Source organism: Caretta caretta, chromosome 4 (genome assembly GCF_965140235.1).
Source record: "Caretta caretta isolate rCarCar2 chromosome 4, rCarCar1.hap1, whole genome shotgun sequence".
NCBI lineage: Eukaryota > Metazoa > Chordata > Testudines > Cheloniidae > Caretta > Caretta caretta.
The window spans coordinates 137,644,322-137,669,885 of NC_134209.1; the positions used below are offsets into that span (position 1 = coordinate 137,644,322).

General features: G+C 41.7%; 1 protein-coding gene across 3 annotated transcripts in view; it reads right to left on the reverse strand.

The window, feature by feature from the left end:
- UVSSA (UV stimulated scaffold protein A) overlaps positions 1-25,003 on the reverse strand; it is a 95,971-nt gene extending 70,968 nt beyond the window's left edge. The window contains exons 1-8 of one of the 3 annotated variants that reach the window (XM_048849133.2): positions 24,877-25,003; positions 24,221-24,318; positions 23,478-23,808; positions 16,887-17,007; positions 15,281-15,718; positions 14,015-14,124; positions 12,978-13,106; positions 8,502-8,714 (exon numbers count right to left, since the gene is read on the reverse strand). In XM_048849133.2, coding sequence (XP_048705090.2) covers positions 8,502-8,714; positions 12,978-13,106; positions 14,015-14,124; positions 15,281-15,718; positions 16,887-17,007; positions 23,478-23,808; positions 24,221-24,318 — 1,440 coding nt within the window. In that variant the 5' untranslated portion in view covers positions 24,877-25,003. Of the gene's footprint in view, positions 1-8,501; positions 8,715-12,977; positions 13,107-14,014; positions 14,125-15,280; positions 15,719-16,886; positions 17,008-23,477; positions 23,809-24,220; positions 24,328-24,876 lie in introns of all 3 variants that reach the window. The other 2 variants (XM_048849134.2, XM_048849136.2) reach the window with 2 other exon arrangements.
- Positions 25,004-25,564: the final 561 nt, after the last annotated feature.

The window sequence follows — 25,564 nt, forward strand, 5'->3', positions numbered from 1 at the left end:
AAACTATTTTTTGTCCTCCAGAGCAGCGCCCCTTATCATTTTTGTCCAGGGACATCTACAAGATGCCATAAATGGGAAATACTTCACCTTGTCTATTCTTTTTCTGCATAACACCAAGAGCATAAGGTGGATGCTCTGCTGGGATTAGCAGAAGGCACTTAGTTTTTATTTTCCCACGGTACAGGATCTGTCCCCAAAGTACTATAGCATAGATAAGACTTTACACTGTTGTAAGGCCAAACTAGACAACACATAAAATGAAAATTGGAAGCAGCAATCAGTTTTCCCCTCCGTTATTTTTGTATCATATACATTAATTTCTTCTACATCAGGGGAACATGTTTCCAAATGGTAGTTGCCAACGCACTTGACACATAGTGTTAAGGGCAGTGAACTTGAGAAGAAAAGCAGACTTTAACAAATTCAAGGAACAGATAGGTTAGGTTTTCTTCCAATGGAACCCTAATGAGGGAAAAAGGGAGCTCAGGAGAGCTGGGATTTCTCAAAGAGCCAATACTGAAGGCACAACAGCAAACTACCCTGACACAGAAGACAGACAGGAAGAATAGTGAGAGGCCAATATGGCTCCATCAGGAGTACTTTAATTACCTGAAAATCAAAGCGAGAAAAACCATGTACAAATTGCTAAGGATGATTAAAAAAAGAATAGAGTAAGGGTACTGGCACAAAATCAGAAAGGCTAAGGCACAAAATTAGTTACATCTGGCAAGGAATAAAAAGCAACAAGAAGAGGTTCTATAAATACATTAGGATCAAGAGAAAGACAAAGAAAGGTCTAAGTCTACTATATAGCAGGGGAGAACAGATAATAACAGAAGACATCAAGAAGGATTAATGGTCATTTTACTTTAATTGTGACCAGATACTTAAAACAAAAGGGGGGAGGAACATAGCTCAGAACAGGGAAATAACAGGTTACAGAATATTTAGATTAGTTAGATGTAGTTGAATTGGCAGGGCTGGATTAAATTCATCCTAGGGTACTTAAGGAACTAACTGAAGCAATCTCGGAACCCTGAGGAATTATCTTCAAGAACTCTGAGGATGTGTCAGATCCCAGAGGGCTGGAGAAGGGCAAGCATCGTACAGTAGAACCTCAAACTTATGATCACCACAGTTATGAACTGACCAGTCACCCACACATCTCATTTGGAACCAGAAGTACACAATCAGGCAGCAGCAGAGACCCAAAAGAAAAAAGAAAAAGAAAAAGAAAAAAAAAGGTACAATACTGTGTTAAATATGAACTACTAAAAAAATTAAGGGGAGGTTTATAAAAAAATATTTGACAAGGTAAGGAAACTGTTCCTGTGCATGTTTCATTTAAATTAAGACTGTTAAAAGCAGCATTTTTCCTCTTCCTAGTAAAGTTTCAAAGCCGTATTACATCAATGTTCAGTCGTAAACTTTTGAAACAACCACCGTAACATTTTGTTCAGACTTACGTACAACCTCCATTCCCCAGATGTTCATAACTCTGAGGTTCTACTGTACCTATGTTTAAAGGGGGAACAAAGAGGACATAGGGAATTATAGGCCAATCAACCTAATTTCAATACCTGGAAAGATACTGGAACAAATTATTAAGCAATCAGTCTGTAAGAACCAAGAGGATAGTGGGGTTATGAAGGAATAGCTAGCATAGACTTGCCAAGAACAAATCATGCCAATTCAACCTAATTTCCTTTTTTGATAGGGTTACTGGCTAACTGGCTGCAGAAGTGCTATATTTTGATTTCAGTAAGTTTCATATGACACACACACCATACTAAGGAAATGTAATCTTTATGAAAATATTTTAAAGGTGGGTACACAACGGGTTGAAAAATCATACTCAAAGTACTTATCCGTTATTTACTGTCAAACTGGGAGGACATACAGTATCTAGTGAGGCCCCACAGGGGTCTTTTCTGGGTCCAGTACTATTCAGTATTTTCATTACTGAACTGGATATGGAGTGGAGAGTAGGCATATAAAATTTGTGGAGGACACCAAGCTGGGAGGAGTTGCAAGCAGCGTTCCCTCTAATTTTTCCCACGCATGTACGGAATGAATTTTGTTATGTACACTAATATGGCAATATGATGTGTGACACAGCACCTCCATATTGGTGCACATAACAAAATTCATGTGGCAGGGGTGGAACCGAGGGATTTGGAGTGTAGGAGGGGGCTCAAGGCTGGGGCAGAGCGTTGGGGTGCAGGGAGGGTGAGGACTCCGGCTGGGGATGCGAGCTCTGGGGTGGGGCTGAGGGGCTCAGGGATGGGACAGAGGGTTGGGGCATGGGAGGGGGCGAGGGCTCTGGCTGAGGGTGCGGGCTCTGGGGTGGGGCTGGGGATGAGGGGTTTGGGGTGCAGGCTGCCCTGGGGCTACAGAGGGGAGACAGGAGTCCCCCCAGTGGCACCTGGGCCAGGGGAAAGAGGTGCCTCCCCCCACCATGGCAGCTTCAGGATGGGCTGGGTAGGGGCCAGGGGAGAGGTGCCTCTCCCCCCGGCCGCGGCAGGTCCTGGCCAGGCTGGGTAGGGGCCAGGGGCGGGGTGCCTCTCCCCCAGGCCGCGGCAGGTCTGTCCGCAGTCCAGGCCACCAGTGACAGTCCGCGGCTTTGAGCCATTATAAACCCGGTACTGTCCGGGCCAGGGTGCCTCTCCCTGCCAAAGCAGGTCCAGCAGCTTAGAGGGAACTTAGGTTACAAGTCACAAGTAGTTTTGAGGACAGGATTAGAATTCAAAATGACCCTGTAATGTAAGAGGAAGGACAAATCAAATGCACAACTACAAAATAGGGAATAACTGGCTAGGCAGCAGTACCGCAGAAAAGGACGTGGAACTTATTAGTGGATCACACGTAGAATAACAGCCAACAATGTGATGCAGTTTCAAAAAAGGCCATCATTCTGAGGTGTATTAACAGGGAGGTTGTATGTAAGACATCGAAGGTAATCGTCCCACTCTGTTCAGCACTGGTGAAGCTGGGGTACAGTATCCAGTCTAAGAAGGATGTGGATAAATTGGAGATAGCCCAAACGACAGCAACAAAAATGATAAAAAGTTTTAGAAACCTGACCTATGAGGAAAGGTTAATAAAAGATACTGTTACTAACCTTTCCATAACTGTTGTTGTTTTTAAGATGTGTTGCACGTGTCCATTCGACTGTAGGAGCGTGCACACTTCAATGCACAGTTCTGAGAGATTTTCTCCTTTGTGGTACCTGTCAGGATGGCATAAATGCCCTCTGTTGCCTTGTGCACGGAGCCCAGGCATAAACGGTGGAGCTGCCTCCGGCCCACTCAGGTCCATCCTACCAGAACACTCCGATAAAGAGGGAAAGGAGGACAGGTACTACACATCTCAAAGAACAACAGTTACAGAAAGGTTAGTAACCTTTTCTTCTTCTTCTTCTTCAAGTGATTACACCTCTGTTCCATTGTAGGTGACTCACAAGCAGTGGCAACTAGAGGACCACTAGTCCAAATTTACCATCATCTCTGGATTGTTTAGAGATAGCTTAGCGAGAGGCAAACGAGCGACATGATGATCAGGTTGCAGATTTGAAAATGTTCAATATAGGAACGTTAGACAGAAAAGCTGCAGAAGTTGCTTGGAACTTAGTTTAATGACCCAGCACGCTACCCAGAGATTCATGTTAGCCATCTGGTAACAAAAGCCAATATAGCTGGATATCCATAACTAAATCCTTTATATGAAAACAGGACTGCCCTTCATTTGGTCTGTAAATACAATAAGCAATGGAGCTTAAGACCTGAAAGTTTAGTTCATTCCAGATAAAATGCTAAAGCTCTTCTAACATCCAGAGCATGCAATCTCTCCTCCCCTTATTACCACGAGACTTTGGGATGAAGGTTGGTAAGAAAATTGCTTTAATAAAATGAAAAGTGGAGACCCTCTTGGTAAGAAAACTTGTGTGAGGATGACGATAGACTTTATCCATGTAGAAACCATATAAGGAGGATCTGATATGAGAGTCCTCAACTTCCCAACTTTCCTGGCTGTTGTAACAGCTACTAAAAAATGCAATTTTCACTGATAGGTGCAACAGCATATTGCTAGAGGCTCAATGGGGAGGACCCATCAGTTTTGTTAAGACTAGATTCAGGCTCCAGGCTGAAATAGGGTTCTGCACTTGCAGAAAAAGATCTGTCCAAACCCTTGAAAAATCTTACTGCCATTGGGCTGGAAAAAGAACTCGTTTCCCCATCATCTGGGAACTTGTCTTTGAACTCTGAAACTGTATCTCACAGGGTGAAATCATAGTGCCCCAATAAAACTTGCTGGTTTGCAATACAAAGCTTTAACCTGCCTGTGGAACAAAGCTTCCTCCCAAATAAGTCCAGCTTCTCAATCTCTTTATTCTTCGGGGTTAATGCATGGTAACCCTGTTTCTCACTCTCTCTGTGGCTGCTGACGCAGGGAGCCCAAAGGGGGAGGATTATAGTAATGCTCGAACCCCTGAGAGGGACCATAGTATCTCATCTCCACTCTTTTTGCCGTCAGTGACAGAGAAGCTGGGGTCTGCCAAAGAATCTTAGTAGGCTACAAAACCGCATCATTAGTAAGCAGAGGAATTCTAGCCTGGGCCATAGATGCCATCAGCTTGTGACTTTTCCTGGACCTCCTTCAGGTGGATGTCCAGGGCCATATCCATCCTCCTCAATAACTCGTGATGCATCTTATCATCATCAGAAGGCAGAAAATAGGTTCTGCCACACCTGCCTCATCAGAGGACGAGGAAGAGGATACCAATGGTAGTAGGGTCTGGTCCAGTTCCCGCTCCTCTCATAGATGCTCTTGAGAGGGGTGCTGCATCTTCAGTGATGGGCTCAGTACCAAAGCAAAGGGTGTTTGCAGTGTCAATGCTCCTGACAGCCAGTAGATGAAGCCAGCTGACGTGGATGTGGGGATACTCTCGATTAAGAGGGGAACCCCATATGTTTCAAATGGGCCACTGGTACAGCCATGGTCCACAACTGTGCATGGCCTAAGAGTCCTTTCAGTAAGCCCCTTGTTGATATGGAGGCTAAAACCAGGCAGGCAGATGGTATATTCCTGATGGTGCAATCAGCTTGGCTGGGAGATACAGGATTTCACTTCAGAGTTCAATGAAGAATCCTCTTCTTGCAACCATGGTGGGGCCATACCGGTCAGCATCAGGAAGGAAATGTCAGACTCTGAAGAGAGGGGAGCTGGGGAGATCATCTGTGGGTTTGCCCTAGACGGTACCTTCTTAAATGGTATCATGATGGCCCAATCAGCTGGACCAGCCTGGTGCAGAGGTGAAGCCGCTAAAGTTGATATCTTGGGAACCAGTGCCAAGCAAGACTCCTGAGCTGCCAGTGACGGCAGTACCCAGAGGTTCAACAATTTTTTTGCAGCCTCATATGTCTCAGACGTAGACAGTAGCAGGAAAGCACTCTGTGGTACTGGGACACGAGGTGATCCCGAAGATGGTACTTCAGGAGCCAGTCTCAACAAGCCCGTAGTGGGCTCTGGAGCCACTGAACTCCTCTGCTTAGAGGTGTACTCTGGGGAGTGCCTCCTCTTTGAGCTTCCACCTGAGTCCTTAGATGAGCTCGACCTCTTTGCTTCCTCTGATGGTCCTGGTGCCGAGTCTGATTTACGGTGCCTCTTCTTTAGTACCAGTGATGCTGATCTACCTCTCAGAACTGGTAACACTGGAGGTGCTCAGTACCTGGACCAAGGTAGATGGTTCAAATGGAGGATACAGCACTGATTCCAGCAGCAGAAATTTCAATCTGGGGGGGGGGGGCGGCTTGGAACTGGACTTAAAGCCCTTACAAATAAGACTCATCCAAGCATCCTCCAAGCACCTAAGGCAGCTGGGGTGAGGGTCACTGTTAGGCACTGCCTTACCACAAGAGTAGCAGGGCCTGAAACCCAGAGAGCGTGGCATATCTCCAGTACCAGGGCCAGTACAAAGGCTGGATGCCAGATGCACACACTTTTTTTTTACTATACTAACTACAATAACTACACAGACTACAATGGACACTATTTACACACTAGACTAAAGGTTTGCTGAAGCAAGCAAAGGGAGCTCCAACAACAGTCACAGGTGGTAGGAAGGATCTGAGTAGGGTTGGGGGCAACTGCACCCTTTATACCTATCTGCTGTGTTTGAGGCACCAGAGGGCACTTGACAGTTTGTCTCCTTAGCGATACCATTCAGGGTGGCACAACTGTGCACTGGTACACACACATCCCAACACTGGAATGGATATGTGCAATCACTCAAAGAAGAACTGGGCATGAAGAAAAGAAGACTGAGTGGATAGTCTTCAAATATGTTAAGGGGTGTTATGAAAAGGACAGCAATTAGTTGCTCTACACATCCAGTGCAGGTAGGATAAGAAGTAATCAGCTCAATCTGCAGCAAGGGAGATTTAGGTTAGATATTAGGAAAAATTTTCTAACTGTAAGGATTGCTAAGTACTGGAATAGGTTATCAAGGAAGATTGTGGAATCCCCATCTTTGGAGGTTTTTATGAACAGGTTAGATAAACACCTGTCACGGATGGTCTAAGTATACTTGGTACTTCCTCAGCATAGGAGGATGGACTAGGTGAGCTCTCAAAGTCCTGGCCAGCCCTGCATTTCTATTATTCTATTTAGATTTCTCATTTACACTGCAATTTAGAATTATGCTGAAATCTACAATGCAGTAATCCCCAACCCACATCCAAACAGTAGAAATTACTGAAGAGTTAGAACTTTATTCAAAAGTAAGATTATTTGAGGAACAGTGTCTTAATGAAACAATTAAAAAGCATTTAGACTGGTTAAACATGAATGTTTAACAAGACAAAATAAAATGCATGTTATAGAACTGCTGAACATACAACCTCATGGGAGGTAAGGGTGTTCTGTCTTTAACAAGCAATTAGAAGACTTTGGGCACAATTCCACCTATCCAATTTCATTGTAGCAAACTCAAATCTTCCCAAAAGCTTGCCAATTGTATGGTTTTACCAAACTCTCTGTCATTCAAATCTACATTATTTTGCTGCATTAAAACACAGCCAGTCTATCAATATTAGTGCATTCTAAAAGACTTGGTCATCTGTTATTTTTAAGTGATTTGGTCTAGCATCAATAGTCCCCTCTTCCCCTTATTGTAGGCTCCTCCACCACAACATATTGTAAACAGACCATATGCAGTTGTGTTCCCTCTTCCACAAATAAAATCATAGTCCAGTCAACTATTTCAGGGTAAAAATCATAACACAAACAACTGCTTAGTTCATTTTAGGAAGACATTTTAAGACTAGCCAAAACACAGTTTTAATTACGCTCTAAACTAACAAAACATGAGGGGATGCAGAAGAAAACAAACATTTTGGCCTGCACAGCATACATAAAGGAGATAGAGTAACTGCAAATTTCCTGGGCTCTTGTTTCAAAAACTCATTTTAGTCTAGTTTGACATATGTACATTTCTTACATTTTTAAATATAATTTATCGGTTATTATAAATACATGTGAAAAAGATTAAGAAGTCATCAGAACATGCTATGCTGTCCAACAGAGATGTTATTAAAGTCTTATCATTAATCTCTATGGAAATGCTGTAGATGTGCATCATATTGTGCATGATTTTTAAGATGCAATATATGGATTTTTCTTTTATAACTTTTAAAAATGAAAAGCAATTCAGATATAAATATCTGCAAAATCTGGCATAAGAAAAGATCTTAAAAAAATGCAAACGTCTGATTTAAAATAAAATAAATAAAATAAAAGGAACAAAAGGCATGCATAACAACTAGATAAAAATAAAAACAAATTATTCCATTTAGAAATATTTTAGCAAGGTTTCAGCCGTATGCAATTTATGCTTAAAACGGCATTAAACCTCTGAAAATAGGTATTTCTATTATAAATGCCAATCTCAGCCAATAACTAGAACTGTGCCACTGCAATAATTCACCTAAATAGAGCGGAGAACTAACTTATTACAGTAGCTCTGACATAGTACTGCTGCAATAAGTTTACATGAAAACATGTACACACTAAGACCATGACCTGCTCTAGATAAAGGAAGTGCAAAGGAAAATGTCCAGCATGCAGCATGCACTCCCTCTACTGGGCACTGAGATTATTCAGAACAGTCTGAACAAAAAGAGAGAAAATAATGCAACATGTCCAATCATGCAAGTGCTTTCCTCTTACCCTCCCCTAAATTTCAATCATAATTTAGATTCACACACAGAGGCTTTTAAACTCTCATATATACTTTCAAAATCTGACACTTCTTAAGGGATGTAAACATCTAACTCAGTCCCAGAATAATCACTGATTATATGAATTTAACAATGGTGTAAGCACACAAGGACTTTCACTTACTGAAGAGTACTAACAGTAATCCTTGTGTTTGGTTATCCTTGACCAATGTGGTCAGGCTGCCCCTCCTTCAACCCCCAAAATTAAACAATAGAAGTTCTTACAGAATTAGAAATGTGGTGATGGCTATTTAATGTCTGCCAGAGGGGCTTGAATCTTGACAGGCAGGGTGTACGGCTAATGCAATAATATTTATAAAGGCAACACAAAGGGGGGTGGACGGCTGGCTCTGGACAGTCAAAGGATATGGACAACATTTGTAGCTCTCTTTCTTCTCCTCCCATGGCTCTAGCTGAAGGCAGGAACAGAAGGTAAAGCTGTGCAAATAACAATAACCATAGGGATCAGCACTTAAAGAACTTTCCCAACCCCCTCTTGCCAGGTTTCCTGCTACAGAGCTTAAACAACACAACTTATTTTCTCAAACACCCACCCTGAGCAGTATGAAACTGCATGATGAGTGGAGGTAGGCGGGAGGCTAGGGAGCAGAAAGCAAATAGGAAAACAGATGAAAAACAGAAAGATCAGAGATGGCATATGTATATATGAGTAGGGCCCTACCAAATTCATGGTCAATTTCATGGTCATAGGATTTTAAAAAAATCATAGTTTTTATTATTTCAGATATTTAAAACTGAAATTTCACGGTGTTATAATTATAGGGATCCTGACCCAAAAAGGATTTGTGGGGTGGTCAGAAGGTTATTGTGGGGGGGGGTTGAGGTACTGCTACCCTTACTTCTGCACTGCTGCTGGCAGTGGCACGGTCTTCAGAGCTGGGCAGCTAGAGAGCAGTGGCTGCTGAGGGGGAGCCCAGCTCTAAAGGGAGAGCCACCGCCAGCAGCAGCGCAGAAGTAAGGATGGCATGGTATGGTATTGCCACCTTTACTTCTGCGCTGCTGCCTGCAGAGCTGGGCCCCCAGTTAGCAGCTAACACTCTCCAGCTGCCACCTCTGAAAGCAGCAGCGCAAAAATAAGGGTGGCAAGGTATGGTATTGCCACCCTTACTTCTGCGCTGCTGCTGGCAGGGAGCTGCCTTCGGAGCTGGGCACCTGGCCAACAGCCACCACTCTCCGGCCACCCAGCTCTCAAGGCAGCACAAAATAACCTTGCAACCCCCCCCCGCAACTCCCTTTTGGGTCAGGACCCCCAATTTGAGAAATGCTGATCTACCCCATGAAATCTGTACAGTATAAAGTAAAAGCACAAGCAAGACCAGATTTCTTGGTGGAATATCAGATTTCATGGTCTGTGACACATTTTTCATGGCCATGAATTTGGCAGGGCCCTATATATGAGAAAGAACTGAAAAAACAAAAGGGTGGCAACTGTGGACTGGTTCAGGCGGATAGCAGGGAGAAAGCAGAGATGCCCACTGATTGCGGAAGATACAGTAGTGCCACCACAATTTCAAAAAAGACAAGGCAGGGCCCAACAAATCATGAAATTAGCTTTACAAATCATGAGATTTAAAAATAATAAACATCAGATTCTTTTGATTTGCCTGCTGATTTCTGAGCCTTTAGGGTGCATTTTTGGGCTTTCCTGCAACCAGAAGAACTAAAAACTTGCCTAAAAAAATGAAAGCAGAGACGACTTAAGTAAACACTTGTCTCCAGGAGCTGGGGCTTTAAGAAAAAACACTAAGTATCATCAGATTCAAGATAAAAATCACAAGTGTTTGCAACACTGGAGATGCCACACAAAATATATAAAGGCTGATTACTACTACTCTTGATGCTATGTTCACCAAGAGTAGAAAAGAATATTTCAAAAGACAATTCTTCCAAGAATCAGTATATTGGAAAGGCTCGTACTAACTCCCCTATTCAAAGAGTTAAGGATCAATTTCATTAACATCTTGACCACAGAACTAGCAAACTATATCCCTAGCAAAGGCAGACTCGTAAATTCCTTCCAAGTGCAGACTACATAGAACTGTGAGTGACTGCTCATCTTTTATGCAAAGGCATGGGTAGCTGGGACTACAAACCCATTTTGATCTGAGGAGCCACTATTGATAGAGCCTCCATTCTTGCTGGTCTATTAAAGAACAGGGTAACTGCATAAAAATAGTGCGAATCCTCCCTATGTTGCCACTGCAGCAGTCATGGATGCAAATTTTGTAAGTCCCTAACATTCTGTTTTACATTTTGCCACTTTGGTGGTACCACTAAAATAAAATATGTTCTCCCTGAAAGATACAGACATGACTTTAATAGGGAGTCTTGACAACACTTAAGGAGATGAGCAGATATGCAAACAATTCTCCTGTACCTAGCGTGATAATCTTCATCTAACACCATTTACTTTGCAGATTGCAACTGCTCCCTGGTACATAACAATAACTTGATATCAATTGTCATAACATACAGCTTATGTTAGATCTACAGCAGACAGAAACTTACAAGTGATCTTTTCCACAATAACTATCCTACTTGGTTCATTTCTTCTCTTCAGTTCTTGCATGGTCTCACCTCCCTCTTATTTCTGCACATGCTGCATATCTACACTCCCGGCTGTGCCATTCTGCTGACTCAGTGTGCTAGCAGTTACATGTAAAATCTGCTAATGTCCTGATCTTTGCAGTGCTGTATGTAGATTAATGCTCAGTGATCAAGATATCAGTACATTTCTCTTAGCTCCAGGGATACAGAGGACAGCACCAAAAGAGAGCAAGACTGTTTTATGGTAAGGACTAAGACTCGGACGCTACAAAGATTTATATGGGGCTGATGTTCACGAATTTGAGTTAGCGCCAGTGGAAGGACTCACGCTGTATGAAGTTAAGTATGGGCGTAAGTCCCAGCAGGATCAGGGCACAACATTCTTTGTTTGATAGGCCTTGCTGGACCATTGGACTTTGACAACATTTTTAAAAAAATGTAAAAATCCATTTCCTTCTAAAAGTAAGTTTCAACTAAATAATCCAACACACATAGAGAAACCATAGGCTTTTTATGAAAATGCTTCTGCAGCTCATTATCCCCCTCATTCACAGCTTAAATTTAAGTAACTCAGCACTAGTTAAGAACAAGTTTGGGCATTTCCCCATGAAAGAAATGGAAGAATTACTATTCATTTATTTTCCAACGTCCCTTAACAAGTTCCATGCCTTAAATTCTATTAAGATGTCAAATAATACTGTGTTCAAAATAAGCGAATTATTAAATATTTCCCTTTTCCTAGCTGCCTGCTCTACAACATTTGAACCTGACAACAAACAATGGTGAACAAGAATGGTAACAGCACTATTTTATGCTACTCATAGAATGAAGGCTTGAATGTCTTTCAAATCTGATAAAAAAAGACAGTAACCAATATTCTGGGCAGAGGGCCAGCATGTGCAGCCTTTCCCATAAAAAAGACAACAGGGATGGCAGCAACTATGCTGACTCCTCCATAGCTAGTTATGTGTTTTCCCATTGACGGGAAAGCAGTGGCAAGAGAGTCTTCTGAAATATTACCTTTCGTTCAGCATTGGCATTTGTAGCTGGATAGTATACATAGCCAGGACCCTGCTGTACCAGGGAGATGTGCTGGGACCCAGAAATTCAAAAATCCCAATCTGGCCTTGTCTATGCAGCCAAACAGAGTTTAACAACAGTTGATGAACTTCACTGTGGCTGAATCAGACTAACAATTTAGTCTAGCCTGCAGTGACAGAGATAAACTGTTATAACCCACTTAAAAGCCATGTTTTACTCCTGGACACTCTGACCTAAAATAATTAGTTTTTAAAAAAATATAGTTTGGCCATTTATACCAAACAATATAATAAGCGCTATTTGACCACAAACAAGTTTAACAATTCTTAGTAAACTCTGTTGTTTTAGACGTATAGATGGGGCCACTGACTTCTTCTGTGGCTTTGGACAAATCATCTAATCTCTCTGCCTCAGTTTCTTCACATAGTAAAATAGTAGTTAGCGCTAACTGACTTCTTCTGTGGCATAGTAAAATGAGGATATTACAATTTACTCATTTCACAAAATTTTCACTCGGAATAACCTTTGTGAAACACTCTGAGCATTAAAGCACCATGTGATAGCTAATTATTATGAGAGGCTTCCAAGTCTGTCACCCAACCTCTGTAGATTATAAGCACTGTAAATCAGGGACCACTTCTTTTTTTCTGACTTGTGACGTGTTGGCATAATTTTGCATGTTTCAAAATAAAATGGTAACAACAATATGTATTGTAATGAGAGAAGACAAACGCGAACACAGAAGAGACCAAGGACACAATACAAACTGTTCATGAAGAAACTGGGACTAAACAGAATTCTAAAATTTAACTACCTCACTATATAAAAAAAATGAAGATAGCCAGTGTTAATGTCCTATCTAATAACGAAGACCCCGACTCTGCAAACATTTATGCATGTGCTTAACTTGGCTCACGTAGGTAGTCATATTGGAGTCAAAAGGATTACTCAAATATACAGAGTTAAGCACATGCTTAAGTGTTTGCAAGAATTAGGGCCTACAAGGAAATGTTTTGACAGCATTTTTTTTTTCTGTGTGCAAATCAAGTGTTTGAGAGTCTACTCAAAAAATGTTTAATTTTAAACACTCACCACTTTTCTTTTCCTCTCTTTATAGTCAATGTTCATTTCCTTATGTTTCTCCATAGCAGTCTCTAATTTTTTCTTAAAATCAATGGCACATCTTAGACAACCATCATTTATTCCTGCTCTGGTGAACAACTACAAAGCAAGAGATATACATTCTTATTATTTCTGCTACACACATCCCCAAGAAAGAAAAAAATTCTTTGTTTTCATCCATTTGTAACATGCCATGCAATAAAGCAGTTTGCTCTTACGCTAAGTAATCACTGGTGATCCCACTTCTCTCCTTTACCCGCACTTCTTTCAAAAACTTTTTTTAACTGGGGTAGTAAGAGCTGATAACAGCAGCTAGAGTCAACCAAGGAGTAGGCAGATGCATTACAAGTTTTCCTCTGTGAGTGCACCTCACCATACAAAATTGCTATCCCCTGCAACGGACACTTGAGCAGAGACTACCAATTGTGTTGAATGAAAAAGTGATTTTCTAATGTTGACTTAGCTCAAAGACATTCATTTTCACTTTAAACCTACCATATAGGCCATATTTAAACTGACATCTCCAAAAATGAAAAGCTCATGCACTGTGCTAGGTAGTTTAAGCAATGTTGAATGCACTCAAATAAAAGTGATGCAACACTGACAGCCAGTTTCTAACTCAGATTTATATTTAGCCAATTACTACCACCCTGCCTGCCTCACATACTTATACCAATTACTTTTTCTCAGTTTAATTTGCTTTGTTTAGTTTTCTTCAGACTTTACCCTCCCCTTCTTTTATTGCTTGTTATTGTTTTTGCCATACGTACAGACCAAAAAGATTCAACACATAAGTACACATAAGCCTCTATTTTGCACCCAGATACTAAGTTTGGTGCAGCCACACCATCTTTAGGCTTTTGTAACTTTTGGCAAGATGGTCTTTACGTGGGTCCCCAAATTACATGGTTTCATAATGGGTGTTAGCATTTTATGGAAGACAGGCTGAAAGCAAGCAGAAGAAGGGAAAGAGCTTTTTTGATTTTTCTTGGCAGAAGTCATCTCACCTGAATCCAAGACTGCACAGATGGCAAGAATTTATTTCTGATGAGTTTGTGTGCATCTATGATATTGTTTATTATGGCAGTATTGTCTTCATTTTCACGCACTTTCACATCTGTTGAAAAGGGAGGAAAAAATATACAAGTATGATATCTTTAGCATCTTCACTGAGAACCGACAATATAAGTGGAGATGGCAGACATGAAACTTTCCAACATAACTGATCTCTTCAGAGATTAGTCACAATATTACTATGTTCAGCATTAATGCTAAAAATACTTAACCCAAAGACCAAAGAGAAAGAAGGGAAAATGCTTTTATTGTGCTGAATATCTCTGAAAAAGGGCTGCTAAACCAACACAGCTTAGGAATCACCATAGGAATCAAGGATATAATTGTAATGCAATAGTGACTAGAGGTTCCAATCAGGGATCTGGACTCTACTGTGCTGGGTACAGTACAAACATAATGAAAAGTTGGTCCCTGCCCCAAACAACAACTCTAGGAGTCTGATTTTCAAAACGGCAGGAATGCAGTTACCTGTGCAAAAAATGCACCTGCCCATTAAGCTTTCACAATTCCCAGAGATGTATGCAGAAATGGCCAATTATATATCTTACTAGCCATTTACATGTGAAATTGTAGTTAACTGTATGCACATGTACAGTTTACAGTAAGGCACCAGACTTTTTAAAAATCAAGCATAAAGTGTACCTGACTTTTCTACAAATAACTCAACCTCTTGAAATGATATTAAGAATCATATTTTAAAATCCTTGCTATCAGCACCCTATTCACTATTTTATGAAAAGTCTTTACAAAGTGTTGAGAGTTTGATTGCCATATTAAAAAATGTTTCCCCACTATAACTCAAGCATATTATTGTAGGGTCATGACTGAGGTCACTAATTTTAAAGAGGTAAGTGCTGAAAGCATTGAAACACCACCTTCTTCTCCCCCTCCAAATAAAGTTATATACACCCTGCAAACAGAATGCAAGCAATTCAGGACAGGAAACCTGTCTTATTCTAGGTGCTGTAATACATTAACAATGCCATATACTAAATCTTAACCAAACTGGTTGATTAGTAAAATCTGTAAAGCATGTCAAACACAATCTGCATTGAAGGATGGTTACTAGATGAGTGGCCAGAAGTAAAAGGGATCTTCTCGAAAGGGCTAAAATATAAAATATTAAATTTTGCAGTTAATGTCTCACAACTTCATATACAGACATTCTCAAGCTGGCTGTGTGGTACAGTACTAGGTACCTGTGGAGATTTCAAGGTTGAGAGCGTATTTATGAGAACCAAGCCCATGGTTCCTAACAAAGGTTTCATAGTCATCATCATCGGTGGCAGCAGCAATTATTTCAGCTTCTGAACATTCCCCTCTGTTCATTTCCTTTTGCTCAGGCAGCCCCAACTCTTCATTCAGGTCCCTGTTTCTATCAACTATTAGACATGGGGAAACAGAAGGAAGGTCCTTGCTGCAACAAGGCTGTTCATCATCCATTTGTCCAAGCAAAGATGGCTGGCTATCTGCTATCTGCATGGATAAGGAGGAAGTAGGTCTGTTCTCATTAGCAGTCCTCTCTGTGACAGGTTCTAACTCTGCATCATTCACAGTGAAGTCAAATGGATCTGGCATCAAAAGCCGGAAACAATTCTCCATCTCTGTCAGAGTGTCTTGGATTTCCTGGGACATTTCTGTCAGGAGATAATTGTTTTAGAATATTACTACATGCGATACAAAATGTCTACAGCTCGGAAGTGGAACAAACTCTCCCATTCCCCAGTACGAGAAGCCAATACAATGCTTGCAATGTAAGCATACCTGTCAAAGGGGCAATTCATTTATCTTTAAATCAGTAATACATTCCTATGCACATGGGTCCTCATGCCTGCCTTCCGCCCCTCCAAATGTCCCCCACATCAAACTAATAATATTCTTTGGTCTCAAGAGGTACAAAACAGAAACAACTCTCTTTCCTATCCCCTGAAAATCTCAAAGCATTATCAAAGATGGCCTTTTAATTATTTCATAAAATATGAAGTAGAGCAGATGGATTGGTAAGGTTATTCTCAGCAACGACACTGGGTAATAATCCTACAGTCCTGGAAATTATGCTGTTATAGCTGGCTACTGATGCATCTATGAGTAACAACCCAGACACATTTCAGCTAAAAATGACTTTAGGAAACTTAAGAGTCAGTTTTAAATTCCATGTCCATGCATAACTGTCCATAGCGCACAGCCACACAAGTATTCATAGCGCACACGCAAAAAGTATTTGAAAGTGAAACCAACACTTAAAAACTATATGGTAAGAGTCTCCACACCACACACACACACTCACTCTCATTCTTCAGTTTTGTAGAAATTAGTTTGCTATAAAACCTTTGCTTAAAGAAACAGCCCTCCAGTACACACAGATATCCATGGAACTTTTGCTGGACCTCTTATACCACGTACAGGACTCCTGCAGTGGTATTTAGCAATGCCTTTTGGAACACAAATACTCTACATGAAACACCTGAATCAGAAGATACTTAAATCACATGTCTAACTTTAAGCATGTGAATACAGCCGTTGACTTCAACGGGACTCTTCACATGCTTAAATTTACACATATAGCTAAGTTCTTTACTGAATCAGGGCCCGAGACACTTAATTACCTTCTTTTGTATCATCCCACGTTCTACCTGAAGTAGCACTACATCACTTGCTTTTTTTACCCTACATTATGTCTACATATGCATTACTTTCCTCATCCGCTTCTACAGCCCATTACCACTTGGATAGCTGCTTTCTTGGAGGCTGTATTTTATATAGCATAATTCCTTAATAAACTTCAAAGTTTTCAAAACATCTCACCTTCCATTTCTTTTTCAGCTCTTTTGGCTTTCTCTTTGTAAATGTTATCTAATCGTTTCTGTTTCTCCTCCTCCCTTCTCCTTTCAGCCAGAGTTCTGACATTTACGTCTTGAAAATCCACCTGAGGAGGAATTGAAGAAAAAGCGTTATATTCATTGTAAGAAAGAAACACTCCCAACATTCCTGTCTTTGATGAAATATCCTCTAACATGGTGGCTCTCAAAGCTGATCCGTTGCTTGTTCAGGGAAAGCCCCTGGTGGGCCGGACCGGTTTGTTTACCTGCCGCGTCCGCAGGTTTGGCCAATCACGGCTCCCACTGGCCGCGGTTCGTTGCCCTGGCCAATGGGGGCTGCAGGAAGCAGCGCAGGCCAAGGGACGTGCTGGCCGCCCTTCCCACAGCTCCCATTGGCCTGGAGTGGTAGGTAAACAAACCGGTCTGGCCCACCAGGGGCTTTCCCTGAACAAGCAGCGGACCGGCTTTGAGAACCACTGCTCTAACATCAGTATGAGTCGGTCTCTCCATACTACTACTTTTTATTGCCCCTTCTCCCAGAAACAACAACTGTGGTAACTTTTTTTATTAGTGATTGCTGAGAATCAAAGGCATTAAGAAGGGAAAATGAGATCATAGGAAGCAGAAACCTGAACATTCTCTTCTGTCTGAGACCAAAGAGAGGAATCTATCTTTGATGTACGCTTTATAATTTTGGGAGGCCCTCACTTACAGTAATGGGGAGTGCAAAAACTAATGCTAGGTTGACCTATATAACAAGAATTTTAGAGTAAAAGCCAAAATGGCTACTTGCACACACTTTTCCCAATAACTTCACATGCAAGGAAATCAAGCAGTCCAGGAGCTAGCCATATCCTCTGCAACATGGGAGTTAAATCACTGAATTTTGGCTTTTACACTAAATTTCCTGGCTTTGGTGGATTTTTCTCAAAATCTTATTTTTTTATTTTACTCCTACTTTATTTCTTATTTTTAAAGCACAGAACACGATTTAAGTCATGCACCTTACAGTAGCTCCAAGTACTGCTTTGATTTTATTAATTTTAAATGTTAGGTTTTTTGCTTTGTTGTTTTAATTTGCCCATAAAAAGGTCTGAGAATTTAAATTTTTTTCCTTCCAAAAAATTATATTCTGATGTGAAAATCTATGAGCTAGCACTAAGAAAAAGCTGAATTTTGGTTGCTTTAGACCGGGGGCAGGCGAGCTGATTTTCAGTGGCACTCACACTGCCCGAGTCCTGGCCACAGTCCAGGGGGCTCTGCATCTAAATTTAATTTTAAATGAAGCTTCTTAAACATTTTTAAAACCTTATTTACTTTACATACAACCATAGTTTAGTTATATATTAAAGACTTATAGAAAGAGACCTTCTAAAAACGTTAAAATTATTACTGGCAAGCGAAACCTTAAATTAGAGTGAATAAATTAAGACTCGGCACACCACTTCTGAAAGGTTGCCAACCTCTGCTTTAGACCTTATAGTTTAGTTACATGAGACATCTCATATTGCAAGTTACTGAGTACCATCAACTAACTTCCATTAACTTCAATGAGAGAGACAAGGTAGGTGAGGTAATTTATTTTATTGGACCAACTTCTGTTGGTGAAAGAGACAAGCTTTTATGCCACACAGAGCTCTTCTACAATGCACTAACTTCAATGCTAGTTTATATTGTAAAGTGCTATGCAAGGAATACTTAGGAACTATTATTCTAATGGAATTAGCAATCCCTCCCCAGATGCTAAATTCACATTCTGAACATCCAGATGAAATTTTCTTTGGTCATAATTGTTGTACATGAAACAAACCATATTTCAAAATAAAATGATGTTTCTGAGATTTTGTTTTTCTGTGATGTAAAGACCACAAGGGCCTCAAGATCATGTGCTTTAGATCACCGCCCTTTTTCACATGACTATAATTAATTATAGTAGGAGTGCAAAATCTGACACACATAATAAATGCCTGTATCATTTGAAGACCAAACAATAGGTGTGTAGCGAACAAGCATCCCTTTTGGCTTCCTCCAAGACCTCTCCTCGACAACATTCACCTGTACTTCACTAGTCAGGGATCAGGAAAATCAGGTCTGTTCCTGTCCTGGATTTCACACACTGTTGTCCAGTCATGTGTGTTTTTCATTTACTCTCTGTGCAATCACAGAATCATAGAATATCAGGGTTGGAAGTGACCTCAAGAGGTCATCTAGTCCAACCCCCTGCTCAAAGCAGGACCGATCCCCAATTAAATCATCCCAGCCATGGCTTTGTCAAGCCTGACCTTAAAAACTTCTAAGGAAGGAGATTCCACCACCTCCCTAGGTAACGCATTCCAGTGTTTCACCACCCTCCTAGTGAAAAAGTTTTTCCTAATATCCAACCTAAATCTCCCCCACTGCAACTTCAGACCATTACTCCTTGTTCTGTCATCTGCTACCACTGACAAAAGTCTAGAGCCATCCTCTTTGGAACCACCCTTTCAGGTAGTTGAAAGCAGCTATCAAATCCCCCCTCAGTCTTCTCTTCCGTAGACTAAGTATCCCCAGTTTCCTCAGCCTCTCCTCATAACTCATGTGTTCCAGTCCCCTAATCATTTTTGTTGCCCTTCGCTGGACTCTTTCCAATTTTTCCACATCCTTCTTGTAGTGTGGGGCCCAAAACTGGACACAGTACTCTAGATGAGACCTCACCAATGTCGAATAGAGGGGAACGATCACGTCCCTCGACCTGCTGGCAATGCCCCTACGTATACATCCCAAAATGCCATTGGCCTTCTTGGCAACAAGGGCACACTGTTGACACATATCCAGCTTCTCGTCCACTGTCACCCCTACGTCCTTTTCTGCAAAACTGCTGCCGAGCCATTCGGTCCCTAGTCTGTAGCGGTGCACTGGATTCTTCCGTCCTAAGTACAGGACTCTGCACTTGTCCTTGTTGAACTTCATCAGATTTCTTTTGGCCCAATCCTCCAATTTGTCTAGGTCCCTCTGGATCCTATCCCTACCCTCCAGCGTATTTACCTCTCCTCCCAGTTTAGTGTCATCTGCAAACTTGCTGAGGGTGCAATCCACACCATCCTCCAGATCATTTATGAAGATACTGAACAAAACCGGCCCCTTGGGGCACTCCACTTGATACCAGCTGCCAACTAGACATGGAGCCATTGATCACTACCCGTTGAGCCCGACAATCTAGCCAGCTTTCTATCCACCTTATAGTCCATAAATCATTGGCACATTACTTAAGCCCCAATTCAGCAAAGCACTTACACATTTGTTTGACTTTAAGCACAGATTTAAATTCTACTGAAGTCAATGGGAGTTAATCACAAACCACAGGGCTTTGAGTCTAAGCACATGAACATACGTATTTTGCTCTATCAAGGCCTTAATCTTCGTGTGTATCAAATACTACCTTACCACACAGGAATGAAGTGAGACTTAACTAATATTTGTAAACTGCTTGAAGCTAAGTGGTGGGGTAGGCAATATTCCAGTTTTACAAAGTTACTGACATACAGAGGGACTTGCAATATAGTAAATTTAAGGGGGAAAATTGCATGTATATCTACAGACAGACAAAGGTAGTTGCATGAATACACCTGATTTTGATTCCCCTCATCAGTGTTAGTGGTTTTACAAATCAAATTTGCTTTTTAGAAATATTTCTTTCCCCACATTGTGTGTGTGGCTCTTTCAGTGAGCAAAGAAAATTGTATACAGTGATGTCAGACATACAAAGTAAATAAATGGAAATAAAACCCAGAAAGTTTCCTCTGATCTTTAATTATAATAAGTGCATCTAACATTAGTAGGTAACATTTAAATAGGATTTTTGACTTGTGAAAAGGTTGCACAGTGAGCTAGTGACATAGTCAGAATTAGAACACCAGACTCCCCAAATCCCAGTCCTGTGTTCTCATTGTGGTACCTCTCATACAGCAGTTTCATCCTTACCTAGGCCAAGTGGTGCCCAAACTTTTTACACAGGAGGGCCACATAAAGCTAAGCACAACCTTGTGTAGGCCAAACAGATTCTACATATTTTAATAAGGTTTAACGTCACCTGTATTGATTTACAGATAGGCTGTTTCTACATACAGTATTGTCTATTTACACACTTGTGTGGATTAAAATGATGTAAACATGATAAAACACTAATGAATCAGCCATTAGTATATTGTGTTGAAGTAGGCCGCAGTTGTCATAAAATGCTCTGGTGGGCATTGTACTGCCTGAGAGCCATACGTTGGGCACCTCTAAAATAGGGAAAGAGCATCTAAAAGACTAAAATACAATTACCCTACGTTAGCTCATTGGGTTTGAGAAATTATGCTGGGTGTCTTTGCTTAGATCAGAGTCGGCCTCTACTGGTCCCAGCAGTAGGTGCCTTTTCCTTTGTGCTAGTCAGACCCCATTCCTTACATATCCTAAAATTCTCTTTGCTTCTTTTACTATTACTGAACATTGAGCAGAGGTCTTTGTTAGAACTGATGCAATCCTCAGATTAGTATAGAGAAGATACTGATTAGAAGTAGGGAGGTAATATTACAATTATATACAGCATGAGTGAGACCATTACTAGAATTTTGTGTCCAGCACTGTACTTGGGAAATAAAACTACAAAGAATAATTCAAGGTCTTGAAAACCTGCTTTATAGCAAGATTCAAGAAACCCAATCTATTTAGTATATCCAAGAGAAGGTTAACAGGCATCTTGATCATGGTCTACAGATACTGACATGTGGAACAGAAGTATTAGTAGAAGACTCTAATTTAACACAAAGGGATAAGATCCAATGTCATGAAATTGAAACTAGACAGATTCAGATTAGAAATAACAGTGCTAATTGACAGTCAAGGCAATCAGCCATTGCAACTACTTATCTTCAAATGTTGTGGAATCTCTGACTTAAAGTCTTCAAATCAAGATAGGATGTCTTTTCTAAAAGGTATGGGCTTGGTGGAATAAAATTCTATGGCTTGTTATTAGTCAGATTATTAGATTGTCATAATGGTCTCTTTCTCTCTTGATAATCTATGAGCTGTCCACAGTGATGTCTAGTACTTTTCCTAGAACAGTAGTGATTTTAGAACCCCAAGAAATGTATCCGTAGTTCAAATGTCCTCCAATGTTACTTTGCATTTATCTGCCATTGTGTTACCTAATCACCAAGCTTGGGTATGCCCTCTGAAGTTCCTCAGTATTCTAATTGTAACTAACCAAGAGTTGTGTCTCATCTCCAAATTCTCATGTCATTGTTCATCCTCTTTTACAAATTATTAAACACCAGTCCTAATAAAGCGCTCTATGCCATCCCACTATTAGCCCTTTGCTATAATGAAGGTTGACCAATGGTGTTCTTAACTATCTGGTTTCTGATCCATGATAGTATTTCTCTCCCTCCCCACCACATGACTACTTAGCCCATTAGCAGATCTAAAGGCAGGAAGCTGAAGCGAGACAAATTCAGACTGGAATTAAGGCTGAATTTTGAACAGTAAGGGTATTTAACCACTGGAACAATTTACCAAGGGATGTGGTGCATTCTCCATCACTATCAAATTTTAAAATGAAGACTGGATGTTTTTTTAAGAGATATACTTTAATTCAAACAGGAACTAATTCAGGGAAGTACTATGGCCTGTGTGATACAGGAGGTCAGACTAACTGATCACAATGGTCCCTTCTGACCTTATAATTTATTAATCTAGCCATACGTGACCACAGGCTATACACCAGCTGGCTTCTGCTGAGAAGGAAAGAGCCAAACATCATCCATGTATTGAAACACCAGATTGTACATCCCCTCTAGCCCACCTAATAAGTTATGTACCCACTGAACACGAAGGTTATTAAAGAAACAGAATCCTGAAGAACCCCAAGAGATCATGTGGCACTGAATGACTGTTCTTTTATTAATGAGATCCAACAGGACAGTGGATAAAGAATGAACATTGATATTACAGCATCAATATAGAAAGGGTATATTTAACGCTCTGATTAGTAGCATATGAAGTAGTATATAAACTTTGCAAGGCAGTTCTTAGCGAACAGGGAGAAAAAAACAAGAAATACAAAATATATTATAGTCTCTCATTTCTTGTTACTGCCTTTGATTTACACCTCTAGAAAAATAAAATCTGTGTTGAAGTGAGTTTTAGGTATTGTAACACAAGGAAAGACCTACCCAAATAGGGAATTTACACACTCTAATCTGAAGCAGTAAAATAAGACATACATTGTAGGAAAAGCTTACAGGTTGTCCTGTAATTAAAAAAAACCACAAAATTAAAAAAAAAAAAGTCCTTAGCAGTATGGAAAGAACTTAGGTTACAGCAGGGAAAAAAGCTTAACTGAGTATCTAAATTTCAACAAAGAAGTGAGCAAGAAAAGCCAGTATTCACATTTGTCCAAAGAGAGAGAGACCTCAGCTTTCTTTCCAGCATATATCCCTTTATATTAGCTTACAGTGGAGAAATCAACATGTTCCAGAAATCAGCCTTATCTTTCTAAGTCAGAACCTAATGAGTAGATGTGGAGAAGTAAACATGTAGAAGTAAACAAGCAAAATACCTTCTTGTTCTGTTTTAAGAAATGGTATCCTAGGGAGAGTTTCTTGTAGGCCTCTCCATATTTCTCATGCCAATCTTGAACAGATTTAATGGCTGTTTTTTTCAGTTTTTGTGCTACTTCTTTTGGTGGGGGAAGAGGCTGCTCATGGTCTGTTTCAATTGTGAGCTCCAAGAATTCTTGAAAATTTGAAATAATTAACGTCCTAAACTGATGTGACCGGGTGAAGAGCTCATCCACAATTTGAAAAGCTGAGAAGCGTATCTCTGCATGTTCTTGATTCAGCTGTGTCATCAGTAGACGATACGCATGGTTAATATGTTCGTCTGAAGATCTTTTGAAAAGTAACAAACATTATCAACACAAGTACAACCACCAGTGAGTTTTTTGTTCTTTTACCGATTAAAAATATAATTTAACAGAATAAAAAGCTTTCTGTTTTGACATGAGATTAAAAGATATTTACCTCCCAAAAAATCACCCCCAAAAAACTCAATGGGAGTCTTTTAACAAGTTTTGGAGAAAACCCACCATCACCCATTATTCTATGGATTTTCCTAAACTTTCAAGGCAGCAATCAATTCCAAAGCATTGCTTAAAGCAAAAAGAAGAGTCTGGAAGAGGCCAGACTAATGGGTCACTGTGACCTGTTTTTTCTATGAAACAGTGGAAGATGATAAAATGCTAGCAAGAACAGCCCTATGCCAATATGTTCCTCAACCAAAGAATTTAACCATGCTTCATACTTGCAGATTTTCTTTAGCTCTTTCATTTTCTCTGGATTCAGTTGAGGCTCTCCTGAGGTTGTGAGGTCCTCGACCAGCTGAGAGAGCTTTTGGTCCATCTGCAGAAACTCATAAAACAGAGATAAATAAGACCACATTTTATTTGCCTGGCATTAATATTTTGACTGGGTGCTTTCATATATATTTAACGTTTCCCAGGCCAGCATATTTGGTATTCTGCTACATTACCTGAACCAGTGCTTATACCCTCATCTTGACCTGACCAGTTTTACTACAATACTTTATAGACTGGGAACATTTTGACAGCTTTCAGAGTCGCAGCTGTGTTAGTCTGTATCCTCAAACAGAACAGGAGTACTTGTGGCACCTTAGTCTCCAAGACTGGGAGCAGATACACTTGCCAAAGTCAACCACAGAGGAGGGGCAGACATGGTACCCCCCAGCGACGGAGGAAGCCAGCGCCACCCAAGAGGCCCACCCCACACACAGGTGCTGGAACGAGGGGCGGCCGCACCCCCCGGGCTTGGTTTCCAGCATATGCAGAGTCCACAGCTTGGCGCGACGGCTCTGCGCACCCCCGGGGATACGGATACGGATCCAGAACCAGAACCAGCCCCTCCCGCTCCCGCGCCGGCCAGAGCGGCGGCGCCACCTACCCTCGCTCCAGCCGACGCTCCGCGCGGACCGGAAACGGGGCGCGGCCCTCGCACCCCCTGGCCTCGGTATCACGAAGCCCAACGCCCGCCGCTGCGGGATGACGTTCCGTAACCGTCACTCGGCTGCGCCCGGTCTCCGCCCGAGATGGGCGGGGCCTGGGGGTGGGGTCTCAGAGAGGCAGCGGCGAGCGCGCGCCACCGCGCGGCCCGGAGAGAGCGTGGGAGCGCGCGGGCCGGAAGGGGGCGCGGAGCCGCTCACGCCGGGGCGGGGAGTACGGGACATAGAGCCCCCCGTGGGCCAAGGGCCCAGAGACGCCGGGTGAGGGGCGTAGGGGGCCCGCAGCTGCCCATGGGCCAAGGGCCCAGAGATGTGGGGGTATAAGGGGCATGCAGCTGCCCATGGGCCAAGGGCCCAGAGACGTGGGGGTATAAGGGGCATGCAGCTGCCCATGGGCCAAGGGCCCAGAGACACCGGGGCGTAGGGGGCACGCAGCTGCCCATGAGCCAAGGGCCCAGAGACGTGGGGGTATAAGGGGCACGCAGCTGCCCATGGGTCAAGGGCCCAGAGACGCCAGGGTGAGGGGCGTAGGGCGCCCGCAGCTGCCCATGGGCCAAGGGCCCAGAGATGCTGGGGCGAGGGGCGTAGGGGGCACGCAGCTGCCCATGGGTCAAGGGCCCAGAGACGTGG